The following is a 14,346-nucleotide window of genomic DNA, read 5'->3' as shown; positions in this document are numbered from 1 at the left end:
TCATTTGTTATAAATTATTTTGAAGTTAAATGTCAGTTTTGCTGTATTAATAAGATGAGTTTGGCCTCTTTTTCATACCTCCTCTTCTTCTTCTTTTTAAATATAACATACAAACAAGTCTAAGCTTTAAATCTCCATGCTGAAATTCACTCATATTCTCCAAAGATATTTGTCTTTAAACTACTAAAATGATTCAGTTTTTCTAGTAAACTTTTATTGATTGAATTTTCTTAATTCTTTTGGTTCATTTTACAAAAGGTCATCATTAAAAACAAATCTCTCAAAGCAGGATCTCAAAGAGCTGTTTGCACACCCATGTTCATTGCAGCATTATTCACAATAACCAAGAGGTAGAGGCAACCCAAATGTCCATTGACAAGTGAATAGATAAAGAAAATGGGGTATATACTACAATGGAATATTATGAAGCGTTAAAAAGGAAGGAAATCTTGTCACATGCTGCAACATGGATGAACCTGAAGGACATTATGCTAAGCAAAATAAGTCAGTCACAGAGGACAAATACCGTATGGTTCCATCCATATGAAGTATCTAATGTAGTTGAAATCGTAGAACGGTGGTTGCCAAGGGCTAGGGTGAGGAAGGAGAGGGAATTAGTATTTAATGGGTATAGAGTTTCACATTTTCAAGATGAAAACTTTCAGAGATCTGTTGGAAAACAACGTAAATATACTTAACACTACTGAACTTTACACTTAAAAATGGTTCAGATGTTAAGATTATGTGTTTTTTACCACAATAAAAAAAATTAGCAACCAAACTGAAATGTACTTTAAATGCATAATACAGCCTGGATTTTGAAGACTTAGTACAAAAAAAAAGAATGTGTAAAATTGATAACTTTTTTATTGATTTTATGTTGAAATGATCATCTTTTCTATATGTTGTGTTAAATAAAGCATATTATATAATACCGCTGGGCAGGCCCCATGGCTTAGTGGTTAAGTGCGCGCGCTCCGCTGCTGGCAGCCCGGGTTCGGATCCCAGGCGTGCACCAACGCACCGCTGCTGAGGCCACGTCCCACATACAGCAACTAGAAGGATGTGCAACTATGACATACAACTATCTACTGGGGCTTTGGGGGAAAAATAAATAAATAAATAAAATTATAAAAAAAAATAAATAAAATAAAGCATATTAAAATTTAAAAAATCAAAAAAACGTCATTTAATAATGTGCCTTATAGACAATATCTTCTTGTTAGGGATTGTTGATAGAGTTAATTGTATCAATTCTTGTATTTCTACTCCCTTGTGGAGCCATCCTTTTTGATTTCCCTTTCTAAGGGAGCATCTGTTCAGAGCTTGCGTGGGAGACCTATAAGGAAATCAAAGTGTTGAAGGCAGTTTTATATTGATTCAGAGAGAAGAAGGTAATTTATGGAGTTGACACTGCTCTTCATACCCCAGACATGTAATATGGCTTTGCGCTTGAGGTGCTATTTTTTAAATGTCTTAACTCCAGCATCTTGATTAAATTCTCTTCTTACTAATTACATTCTTCCCAACTTAAATGTCTAGTTATAAATGCCCTTTTAATTTTTCTGAATTATTAATTATACAGACTTTTCATAAGTTCTAACAGTTTGTCCTTACCTTGTCTTTATTTCTGTTCTTACTCTAACTCCTCAACCTACAGCTCTTTCTTCCTCAGATTCATCTTATACTGCAGTGCAACTTCTAAAAGTTTCTTCTCCCCAAATCTCTACAGTAAGGATTCCTTTTATTAGGACATTCCTTATTCTATATTGACCACCCAATTTAACACTAAACTCTTTAGGAACCATTCTTTTGGGTGCTTGTTTAAAAACTTTAGGCAGCTCTATAGCATTTCCTAAATACAGAAAGAATGAAAATATTTCCAAATCATTTATTTTATAGATAATTATCTTCAAAATACAAACTTTGGTATTTGGCCATAGGAAAGTGTTTTTTTAACATTTTATTTTCTGTATTATGCTATCAGTTTTTCACCAGTTTTTTTTTTTTTTCCTTTGAACCATTAAAAATGTACATGTTGAGGGCCGGCCCCGTGGCTTAGCGGTTAAGTGCTCGAGCTCCGCTGCTGGCGGCCCGAGTTCGGATCCCGAGCACATACCAACACACTGCTTCTCCGGCCATGCTGAGGCCGTGTCCCACATACAGCAAGTAGAAGGATGTACAGCTATGACATGCAACTATCTGCTGGGGCTTTGGGGGAAAAAATAAATAAATAAAATTATAAAAAAAAAATAGTGAAAAGCTATCCAAAAGTAAGCCTTAAGGAAGTGGAAAAACAAAAATACAACTTAGAATGCTCAAAAAATGATGAAAAATTAAAAAAGAAAAATGTACATGTTGAAGTAGACTTGTTGGGGCAGGCCCGGTGGCATAGCGGTTAAGTTCGCACCTTCCACTTCTGCGGTCCCGGGTTTGCCAGTTTGGATCCTGGGCGCAGACCTACTCACTCCTCATCAAGCCGTGCTGAGGCGGCATCCCATATAGAAGAGCTACAACTCTACAACTATGATACACAACTATGTACTGGGGATTTGGGGAGGAAAAAAAGAGGAAGATTGGCAACAGATGTTAGTGCAGGGCCAGTCTTCCTCAAAAAAAAAAAAGAAAGAAATAGACTTATTAAGAAGAAGAAGTACCAAATTGAACTCCTTGTAAACTCAATCACTGTTACACAGCAGTAAGCTGGACATCAGAAGAATAGTTGTTTTTTGGAGGAAGGAAATGAGTTTTATTTTCAAGTTAATTGGTATTTTGAAAATGCCACAAAGAACTTCAATAGATGATAGTTATGCGCATGGAATTTTTGCTGTTGGGAATTTTAGTATAACCATAAACAGTTTTGTACTAGGTCTTTGTGACACTTTCAGTTGCTAATAAATTTTCTAATTTGCATTGAAGTTACTTAAAAAATTTAATACTCTGAAAACATCTTTTTTTCCCAAGTGTCTCAAAATTATAATAAATAAGTTCTGAATTCTATTTTATGAGGTTTTTCTTGGATGCCTTGGCCATGGATTAATTATAATAAGAGTAACTTCGGGAGATATATGTTTCATAATTGAAAATGACTGAAAACTGTATGGGTTGCTATTAGTTATAGGCTAAGGAGGTGACTTTAAACAACAATGAATAGGGTAGATTATGCAGCTCTCAGGAAACTGCAGTTAATTTAATGAAAGTCGTACTTATTTAGCTTATATTTTACTTATAGACAAATAATATGCCTTTATGGAAAAACATTACTTGAAAGGAAAGATGTATTTGTCCTGTTCCTTGAAATCCTTTAAGCTTCTTTTTTGGAGATGTTTTGTTATTATGTAGTTGCAAAATGTTTTGAAATGTATAGCATTATGTAAATATAGGTAAAGAAATCCATGTTTAGTTGCAAGAATCTCCAGTGGTTTTATGAAGAGAAGCTGGTGTTTATTTCCCTAAAATTTTACGATCACTAGAGGGCATGGACACAAATTCTGCCTTGAGCACTCTGCCTGGGTTTCCCTTCTCTCTAGGAATCTCTGTGAACCAAAGTTTGGGCTGAAGTAGAGGGGCAGAATGTAGTAAAGAGCAGGCACAATGTGATGGCAGGCAGCGAAAAGGTCAGTTAAGGCTTTATGCTAAATCTTGCACTCTGCAAGAACAGAGACTTTTGTTGGCTTGGTCACTGCCTAAAAAGTGCCGGGCACACAGAAAGCATCAATAAATATGTATTGAATGAATGAAAATGTCAATAAGTTCCCACCAACTGTTAAGAATTCCTGTTCTACACACTCACTTTGAAAATCTGAGATGGGATTATTATTATTATTATTATTTTGTATTTCCTTGCGGTATTTATTTATTTATTTTTATTTATTTATTTTGGGAGGAAGATCAGCCCTGAGCTAACATCCATGCCAATCCTCTCCTTTCTTGCTGAGGAAGACTGGCCCTGAGCTAACATCTGTACCTATCCTCCTCTACTTTATATGGGACGCTGCCACAGCATGGCCTGACAAGCGGTGCATCGGTGCGCGCCCAGGATCCGAACCCGGGCCGCCAGTAGCGGAGCGCACGCACTTAACCGCTACGCCATGGGGCTGGCCCCATGAGATGGGATTATTAAAAATCTTAACCCCAGGGGCCGGCCCCGTGGCGTAGCGGTTAAGTGCGTGCGCTCCGCTACTGGCGGCCCGGGTTCGGATCCTGGGCGCGCACCGATGCACCGCTTGTCAGGCCATGCTGTGGCAGCGTCCCACGTACAGCAACTAGAAGGATGTGCAACTATGACATACAACTATCTACTGGGGCTTTGGGGAAAAAAAAAAAGGAAGATGATTGGCAATAGATGTTAGCTCAGAGCCGGTCTTCCTCAGCAAAAAGAGGAGGATTAGCATGGATGTTAGCTCAGGGCTGATCTTCCTCACAAAAAATAAATAAACAAATAAAACTGTTTAAAAAAAAAAAATCTTAACCCCAGAATATTTTATTTATTAACAAAAGAAAAGTGAATTGATAACATATCTTGTTGACTTTATATTCAGTGCTTTCTTGAATATATTCCAACAGACCCCATTTTATCACTACTCTTCTCTTTAAGTATCCCTCTCTGTAAGCCAGTTGTTGATTATCGTTCATTTTGCAGAAAATGCCTTCCTATCCAAGTCTGAACTTTGTCTTTGCTTCTGAGGGCCTCCGTAAGATGCCTTTAGCCTACCTATGAATATTTTCTCGACTGTTCAGAGGAATTTCCTGCTCCTGCTCAGTGGCTGTCCTTAAGGTTGTCCGTGCACATCTGGTTTCCTTCCCCCTTAAATGCCTTTGTTCAGGCAAAGAGACTCCTTTCTGACCAGGAGCAAATCTAGGTTTTGTGGGAATGCCCTTTAAGAAAAAGAAAATTCATTTTAAATACGAAATTAGGTACAAAAATGAATATTTATTTCCAATGAGGAAAGAAATCACAAAAATGGCAACTTTTAAGAAGTTGACAAATACTGCGCAATTCAGAACAATAGCATAATATTTGTATTAATTCAGTGCCTAACACATCACTGTAAAACTTTTTCCCTACGTTTTTTGGCTGCATACTCTTTGATTGCCCTTTTGTATTACAACAATTTTGTGATATTTTCTGAAAAGAGAAGAGAGAGATAATTCAGTGTTTTCTATAGCGTAGAAAATATCAAATACAGTTTTTATTCTTGACAGATTAGAGAAGTTCCTTTCAGCATCACAATTCATTTTTAGTAACATCATATAAATTTGTAAGATTGCTATCAACTTTAGGAAAACCTCTATGAAATATCTTTTATATATGAGCTGTAAGATTTCAAGGCTTCATTTTTTCTTGTACATTGACTGCCCTGAAATACTCTTTGAATTGACACATTTATATCATGATATGGTCTGGCCCTGCACATTTCTGACATGATGCAGAGTGAGTTGGCCCAGTAACATTTTTGTACACAGGATAGTTAACAATAACTCGACCAGGGGCTGGCCCGGTGGCCTAGTGGTTAAGTTTGCACACTCCGCTTTGGCGGCCCAGGGTTTGCAGGTTCGGATCCCGGGTGCAGACCTACACACCACTTATCAAGCCATGCTGTGGCAGGTGTCCTACATATAGAGGAAGATGGACACGGATGTTAGCCCAGGACTAATCTTCCTCAGCAAAAAAAGGAGGATTGGCAACAAAAACAAAAAAACAAACAATAACTCGACCATACATGGAAGTGACTGAGAGCTGCATAAATATATTCCACTAAACCCAAAATAAATATATCACCCATTTAACTTTCCCTTTTGGGATCCCCAAAATGCCAGCAGCCACTCTGACTCTACTGACACAGGGGGAATCATGATGAGGAGAGTTGAGGTGGAAAGAGGCTGTGGTTTTAACAATCTGGGTTAAGATTGAGATGAAAATATCTTGTCTTTGACAGACATTATTTATAAAAATAGTGCGTCATTTTGAGAACTCAACAATTCCTAATTTCAAAATATATTACAAAGCTACAGTAATCAGAACAGTATGGTACTGGCATAACAGATCAATGGAATAGAATAGAAAGCCCAGAAATAAATCCTCACATATGAAGTCAAATAATTTTTGACAAGGGTGCCAAGACCACTCAATGGGGAAAGGACAGTCTTTTCAACAAATGGTGTTGGGAAAACTGGATACCCACTTGCAAAAGAATGAAGTTGAACTTTTATCTTACACCATATACAAAAATTAACTCAAAATGGATTAGAGACCTAAGCTTAAGACCTAAAACTTATAAAACTCCTAGAAGAAAACACAGGAGAAAAGCTTCGTGACATCGGACTTGGCAGTGGCTTCTTGGCTATGACACCAAAAGCACAGGCAAAAAAACAAAAATAGACAAATGGGACTACGTCAAACTTAAAAATTTTTGTGCATCAAAGGACATAATCCATAGAGTGAAAAGGCAACCTACAAGATGGGAGAAAATATATGCAAATCATATATGTGATAAGAGATTAATATCCAGAATATATAAAGAACTACAACTCAACAACAGAACATCAAATAACCTGATTAAAAAATGGGCAAAGGACTTGAATAGATATTTCTCCAAAGATGATATATAAATGGCTAACAAGCATATGAAAAGACGCTCAGCATCACTCATCATCAAAGAAATGCAGATCAAAACCACAGTGAGATATCACTTCACACCCACTAGGATGCCTACTATCAAAACAAAACAAAACAAAACAGAAAATGGCATAACATATGGAAAACAGTATGGAGATTCCTAAAAAAATTAAAAATAGAACTACCCTGTCATCTGGCAGTCCCCCTTCTGGGTATGTATCCCAAAGAATTGAAGGCAGGGTCTTGAAGAAATATTTGCACACCCATATTCATAGCAGCATTATTCACAATAGCCAAGAGGTAGAAGCAACCCAAGTGTCCATCTGCAGCTGAGTGGATAAAGATGTTGTATATATATACAATGGAATGTTATTTAGCCATAACAAAGAAGGAAACCCTGTTACTTGCTAAACATGGATGAATCTTGAGAATATTATGCTAAGTGAAATAAGCTGGTCACAAAAAGACAAATACTGTATGATTCCACTTATATGAGGTATCTAAAGTAGTCAAATTTATATAAATAGAAAGTAGGATGGTGGTTACCAGGGGCTGCGGGGAGGAGGTTGCATAATGGGTATCGAATTTCAGATTTGCAAGATGAAAAAGTTCTGGAGATCTGTTTCACAACAATGTGAATATACTTAACACTATTTAACTGTACATTTAAAAATGGTTAAGATGGTAAATTTTATGTTATGTGTATTTTACCACAGTAAAAAAAGAAAAAAAATACATTGCAACAGAAAAAAAAAGAAAGAGAGAGAGATCATTTGGGAACAGTGTTTGGATCCCTACTAGGGCTTTGGGAGAGCCCTGTGACAGTGAGGGGTCCTGTAGCTTAAGCTTCAGTAGCTTCATAGTGAAGCTTCTCTGTTTTGATGATTCTGGTCCCATCCTTCCTTTGAAGCCCAGCTCAACTGAGCTGTAGTGTCTCCATTCTCTAACTCTTGTCTCTGTTAGGGTGGAACCATACAGTAAACAATTTATCTTACACTTTGTTGTTGACTTTCCCGTGTATATGCCTTAGCTCCCAATTATAGGATTTTAAGTGTTGTCTTCTTTTACACCCTGTAAATACCTAGGTTCATAATATTCATCTATTCATTCCTTTGCTTATTTGTTTGGTCATTCATTCAGCAAATTAATTGAATTCCTCCTATGTGCTAGATCTAGAAATAAAAGCCACATACCTTAAGAAGCTCATAGTTTAGAGAAGGAAGCGCCAAGAAAATGGGTAATAATAATATCAGGGTATGAAGGTGCTACCATAGAGGTATGTACAGAGTTCCAGGAAACACAGAGGAGACCCCGGACTCAAACTGGAGTATCAAGGAAGGCTTCCTCCAAATGCAAATTTCATTTTTGAGGTTTGGTTCTAAAGAATTTGAGAATTTTTTTTTTTTAATGTTCCCTAACAGGTCTGCTAGCATTCTGATTTCTAAATGTAACGAGAGTGTAAGTGCTGACATTCTGTTTTCATTGCATTGGAGATTCCTATGTAGTTTGGCTACTATTTCCACCTTCTGACTTGGTTGGAGGTAAGAATCCTGGGAAAACTTACATTCATGTTTTTTTGTTGGCCTTCCTCGTCACCATTGTCTGGTAGTACTGAAGTTGATAAGATTTAGAAAAGCCTTTGCCTTTCTTATGTTTTCCACATGACAAACTCCTGCTCATTCTTTAAGACTCAGTTTAAAATCTCACCTCCCCTGTGAAATCTTTTCTGACTCACCCAGCAGTTAGTCCTTTGTATTCCTATAGCATAACTGTCTTACAAATTATGGCACTTTACCATGCTGTATTTTAATTATGGATTTACATGCCTCTGTCCTTCAAGGTGTTAATCATCTTTGTATCCCCTGGGCCTGCCTCTAGCACAGTAACTAATACATAGTAGAAGCTCACAGAATGGCTCTTGACTGCATGAATGAATGGTGAGTCCAGTTTGGAGTCTTATTTTTGAAAGAGTTGATTGGTCCTACTATATTTCATGGTCACAGATTGCATTCTTTTTTTGTGTGTGTGTGTGTGTGAGGAAGACCAGCTCTGAGCTAACATCCAACGCCAATTCTCCTCCTCTTTGCTGAGGAAGACTGGCCCTGGGCTAACATCCGTGCCCATCTTCCTCTACTTTATATGGGATGCCGCCACAGCATGGCTTAACAAGCAGTAGGTCGGTGCGCGCCCGGGATCCGAACCAGCGAACCCTGGGCCTGCCGCAGCGGAGCGCATGCACTTAACCACTTGCGCCACCAGGCTGGCCCCCAGATTGCATTCTTAACAACCATTAGTTATCTTATGATAGAATCACTTCTACCTTCAAGATATATTATGTTCTTTTCTCCACCTCTGCCACCTCTACATGGTTCAAGCTACCCACACTTAGATGGCTATAATCGCCTTCCAACTTGTCTCTCTGCTTCCCTCTTAGTCCTCTATAGTGGATTCTCCATATAGAAGCCAGGATTTAAAAACATAAATCATAAAACATAAATCATAAACATAAATGATTTTTTTTTTTTTTAAAGATTTTATTTATTTTATTTTTTCCCCCCAAAGCCGCAGTGGATAGTTGTATGTCATAGCTGCACATCCTTCTAGTTGCTGTATGCGGGACTCGGCCTCAGGATGAACGGAGAAGTGGTGCCTCGATGCGCACCCGGGATCCGGGCCCGGGCCACCAGCATCGCAGCGCGCGCACTTAACCACCAAGCCACAGGGCCGGCCCAACATAAATGATTTTTAAAACATCATAAAACATAAATCTCATCCTGTCTCTCCTAGAGTGGTTGTAAGACCTCCATGGCTCCTTGGAATACTTACTTTGGAAAGTTTTGGAGACTTTGTCCCACTTTATAGAAAACATACTAAAAAGTGCCCACATCCCATATTAAATATGTGGTTTTATTTATTTATTTTTGCTATCACATATTAAAAGAATTTTAATAATTGTGCTTCTGAAATATTTTGGCTGCAAATAACCGACTTAATTTATAATTACCTAAGATTCTGTTTTCTGTTAACAGTTAACATATTTAGGAATTTTTGCAAGGTGAGAATTGATTTCAAATGTAATGAAACTTTTATAAATGCTAAATTTATTTTTTATATTTTTAATGGCTTTAATTGACACACAATAAACTGCATATGTTTAGACTGTACAATTTGATCACTTTTGACATGTGAATGTGCCCGTGAAACCATCACCACAATCAAGATAGTGAACAGATCCATCACCCCCAAAAGTTTCCTTGTGTCCTTTTTTTTTTTTTTTTTTTTTGGTGAGGAAGACTGTCCCTGAGCTAACATCTTTGCCAGGCTTTCTCTATTTTGTATGTGGGATGCCACCACAGCATGGCTTGATGAGCGGTGTGTAGGTCCGCACCCAGGATCCGAACCTGTGAACCCCAGGCCGCCGAAGCAGAGTGCACGAGCTTAACCACTACACCACTGGGCTGGCCCTTAAATGCCAAATTTAACAGTGAATGAAATTGCTAGGTTGTTATATTTCAAGGACATTTAAGCAGTATTAATTTTTATGGTTATAATTTTCTTTTTGTATTTTGGACTTGTAGATCTATTTTTTCAGGTCTCAAACGTTTTCCTAGGCCCCTGAAAAGCTTATAGACCTTAGGTATTAAGTGGAGAGTGAGTAATGGGTAAAATGGCACTGTTCACTCTCCTGCTTGAAAATTCTTCTGTGACTTTCCACTGTTTGTAAAATAAAATCCTTACTGTGGCCTGCAAGACCCAGTGTGATCTAGCTCCTCCTGCCGGCTCAGGTCCATCTCATACCTCTCTCCCCTGCTCAGGTGTCCTAGCCTCCTGATCATCCCTCTTGTTCTTTGAACACTCAAGCAGTTGCTTTTCAACTCAGCTTAACTGTCCCTCCTGAGAAAAGCCTTCCTTAATCATCTTACCTCAAGTGAACCTCCCTCAGTTACTCCATGTCCCACCAAACTCTTTATTTCCTTCTTAGTGATTTCCTTTTCCCGTGAGGATATTGGCTCCATGTGGACAAGAGCCTTTTCTGTCTGGTTTACTGCTGTATCCCCAGAACCTAGCACAGAGTCGCAATTAGTACATACTTGTTGAACAAATGAAGAGTTATGTTAATAGATTTTGTAATTTAACCATCCTTGCATTGTTAGTATAAACCCTACATGGTCATAATGAATTATTTTCTTAAAAATTCTAAATTCTTCACAAAGTGAAGAGTGGTCTATAGTTTTATTTTTTGTACCATCGTAGTCCAGATGGATATCAGGAATATGGTAGCCTCATAGAAGAAATTAGGAAGCTTTCCTTTTTATTTCCATAAGTTTGGGAACAGTGGGGATAACATGGAAATTATCTGTTTGGTAGAAGTTTGGTAGAATTCACCCAGAAAATCATTTGTGCCTGATGTAGTTTTAGTGGCTAGTTCTTTGAATATCTTACAAATTTCTGCTATGGGTTTTTGTTGTTATTTTTATAACTTTTTTTTTAGTTGATTTTGGTAATTTCTGTTTTCCTTGAGTATCATCCATTTTATTTAATCTTCAAGTTTATTGAGATAGTTATGTGTAATTCTCTCACAATTTAAAAAATCCTCTCTAAATCTGTGGTTATAATGTCCCCTTTCTCAGCCTTAATGTTAATTTATGACTTCTCTGTTTTTTTATTGATGAGATTTTCCAAAAGATTATCTACTTTTATTTTTTAAAACAAAAAGAGTTCTTGGTTTTACTGATTCAGTCTACTCCTTTTTTGACTATTACTTGATGTTTATGCTTCTATCATTATTAATTTCTTTTTTGGGTTTGTTACTTGTTTTCTGGATTTTTTAGTTAAATGTTCAGTTCATTAATTTTTTAATCTTGTTTCCTAATAAAAATATTTTAGTAATGGTATATCATTACCAAAGGTGCCAACTTTGAAAGATAACACTCATTTGAGTGTATAAGTTCTGGTTTATTTGTTTAAAAAAGTAAACTCATTTCTTGTTACTTTGTATCTTCACTTTGTAATTATATAATTTAAAAACACTTTCTAATTGTTAATATGAAAACAATATAATAAATATATTGCAGCGTCCAAAATGTCTGGAAATACAGAGGAAATAGTGTATTTATTGCACTTGTTTCTTTTAGATGAGCAATTGGACTAATTGCTCTAAGTTTAGAGGTATCTCACAAAAAAAGATGTCTGGAGGTTGAAGAACAAATATCGATCATTTTATTTGAAAATAGAACTAATATTTTGTGTTAAAACGTGTTTATGTTTTCCAACTTTTCATGTAGCTTGTTATTTAACACTTAAAAGGTAACGCATGTACACATTTATACAATAATATTCTGCATTGGGGAATGGACACTTAGCAAAATTCAGTTTTTTTAAAAAAAATCATCTCCATCACAAATTAAAACAAGGCGGTTTGTACAATGTCCACGCATTTTAACGTGTTGAGCATGCTTCACGTAAGTGAGCTTTCCGTAACTCATCTGGAAGGTATTGGAAGGATAAAAATAGACTAAATATTCAAAATTTCCATCCTAGGAGTTTCCTGCTTTTGCCTACATTTCAATTGTCAGTCCAGGTCCTGGCTCTTACTCCACTTAGGGTTGTGTAAAGACAGTAGAAGCATTTTACGCCATAAATATTCAAGCTGCCAGATCGTCTAAGCATTGGCCTCTGCCTGCCCTGAAACAGCTCCTTTCCTGTTCTTCTGTCGGAATGGAAAAAGTGAAGGAGGGAGATTGTATCAAGACCCAGAAGCCAGGATGACAAACGTGGGATTTAGAAAGGGTTCATAGGTTCCTTTTCAAGAAATGCCAGGTTTACAGAATCCATCAGTTCTCTGCTGGCTGGCATGTCAGATTATACTACGTCAGCCTCGTTGATTTGGGAGAATCCCATATTTTCTGGTTTATAGAGATAGGCAGAGTCTGATAGTCACAGGGCACTTTTGCCTGCTTTCTGTCATTTTATAGTTACTTTATTTCTCCAAGTAATCTTTAAAACAAATAGTTGGAGGCAAGTTTCTGGAAACTATGTGACTTTCATTCCTTATATTTGGGTGGCAGATTTCCTCCTATTCAGCCCAGCACTTCTGAATGGAGGTCTAAATAATTCATTCATTCATTTATTCACCTACTACGTGGGGCTTGGTGTGGGGCCTCACACGCAGTGAAGGAAGATGTGATGTTTGTCCTTATACATACTGGGGAAGACCACCTAAGCAAATTCTTTCACAAATAATAAATTGCAGTTATGACCAGTGCTATGAAGAAGTAGTAAAGGATGTTATGGGAGTGTTGAACAGGAAGGCCTGGTCTAGACTGGGAGGGTCAAGCTTTCCTGGGGTAATGACTTACTTTTGAGATGGCAAGGATAAGATGAACAGAACTGCTAAAAGAAAGAAGTGCAGAATTTTAGAGCTGAGAGGAACCAAAGATACCATCTAGTGATACCCAATCTTTACATTCCACAAATGAAAAACCTGAGGCCCAGGGAGGTAAACGGATTTACCTTAACTAAGGTTACACAGCCTGGTAGCCCCAGGGGTTTCTTAGGTGGGTAGAAATTGAGATGCTATAGTGAGAAGAAAGGACTTAGGGATCGGGGAAACCAGGTGGGTTTTGAATGTAGTGCTTACTCTATGTTAGCAGAAGAGCTACTTCCTGAGGTGGGGGAGGGGATTAAAGATGACTCAGATCTGACCTATCCTAGAGGAACTGTTTGCTATGCTATAGCATAGTTTTTATTTAGGGATGGAGGAGGAGGGACCAAACACACATAGACGAAAAACAATAAATGTGGAGTTCAATTGGGAAACCAGTCCCTGTTCTGCAGCTGGCTAGCTGTGTGATTTGGGATAAGTCACTTAACCTCTCTGAATTGCCATTCACAGTTTATACTTTCGTGTATTTCCTTTCAGCCTTTTCCTATGCATTTTAGGAGCTTGTTAGAGATCAGGTGTGCCCTATATTTCACCTTAATCTTTAAAAACTAAAGTCTCTTGTTTGGGGAAAGTGTTATTTAAGCCCCCTTTTAAAGAGCAGTTTGCCAGCCTGTGCTTGCCCAAACATCTAGAGAATAACTGTAGCAAGCGAGCCAAGCTCCGAGATCTGCAAGAATCGTTAGCACTGAGCATATTTCTATAAACCAATACAGGTTTTTATATTTTGTTCATCTGTTACCCTTATGCTGTTGCCACTTTCACATTTAGTGTGTGTAGGCGGAGAGTATGAGATAACAGCATTTCACAAATGAAAGTGAGTGGAAAAGGGCCGCTTTCCCTTTAAGGCGGTTTGATCCCCAGCTCCCTCCCCTTTCCTGATTGACAAACCTACCCGAAGTCACATGATCCGCCTCTATTTGAAGGTCACAAAAAGCTGCTTCCTTTAGAGACAGAGGGGGAGAGAGAGCGCAAGAGGGAGAGTGAGTGAGAGAGAGTTAGTTCAAGCCAAAATGGCCGACAGAGTCTCTGCTGGTTTCTGAATATTTAAAATACAAAAAAACAGATAGACAAAAAGAAATCATTTTTTGGACCTTTTTTCATTTCCATTTCTACCTTGTATGCCTCAATTTGCTGGATTTAAGCACTGCTGCACTTTATGAGGTTGGTAAATATTTTCGATTTTTTAAAACCAATTGATTTATATGGATCTTGTCTAACCGTTTTCACTGGTGGTGTTGCAAATCGACATTTGTCTAGCATGGAGACTGGCTTCAAACATCTC

The 14,346-nt window shown here is 37.6% G+C and overlaps 1 protein-coding gene across 4 annotated transcripts in view; it reads left to right on the top strand.

Annotated features, from left to right (window-relative positions):
• The window catches only part of TNRC6B (trinucleotide repeat containing adaptor 6B), a 179,731-nt gene that overhangs the window by 42,937 nt on the left and 122,448 nt on the right, over positions 1 to 14,346 (top strand). Inside the window, exon 1 of one of the 4 annotated variants that reach the window (XM_014793230.2) lies at positions 14,008 to 14,225. The exons of the other annotated variants lie outside the window; for them this stretch is intronic. Coding sequence (XP_014648716.1) covers positions 14,221 to 14,225 — 5 coding nt within the window. The 5' untranslated portion in view covers positions 14,008 to 14,220. Of the gene's footprint in view, positions 1 to 14,007; positions 14,226 to 14,346 lie in introns of those variants that run through there. 4 annotated transcript variants of the gene reach the window in all.

Source organism: Ceratotherium simum, chromosome 25 (assembly GCF_057802395.1).
Source record: "Ceratotherium simum simum isolate JZ-2026a chromosome 25, ASM5780239v1, whole genome shotgun sequence".
Taxonomy (NCBI): Eukaryota; Metazoa; Chordata; class Mammalia; order Perissodactyla; family Rhinocerotidae; genus Ceratotherium; species Ceratotherium simum.
This window is presented reverse-complemented; position numbering and strand designations above follow the sequence as displayed.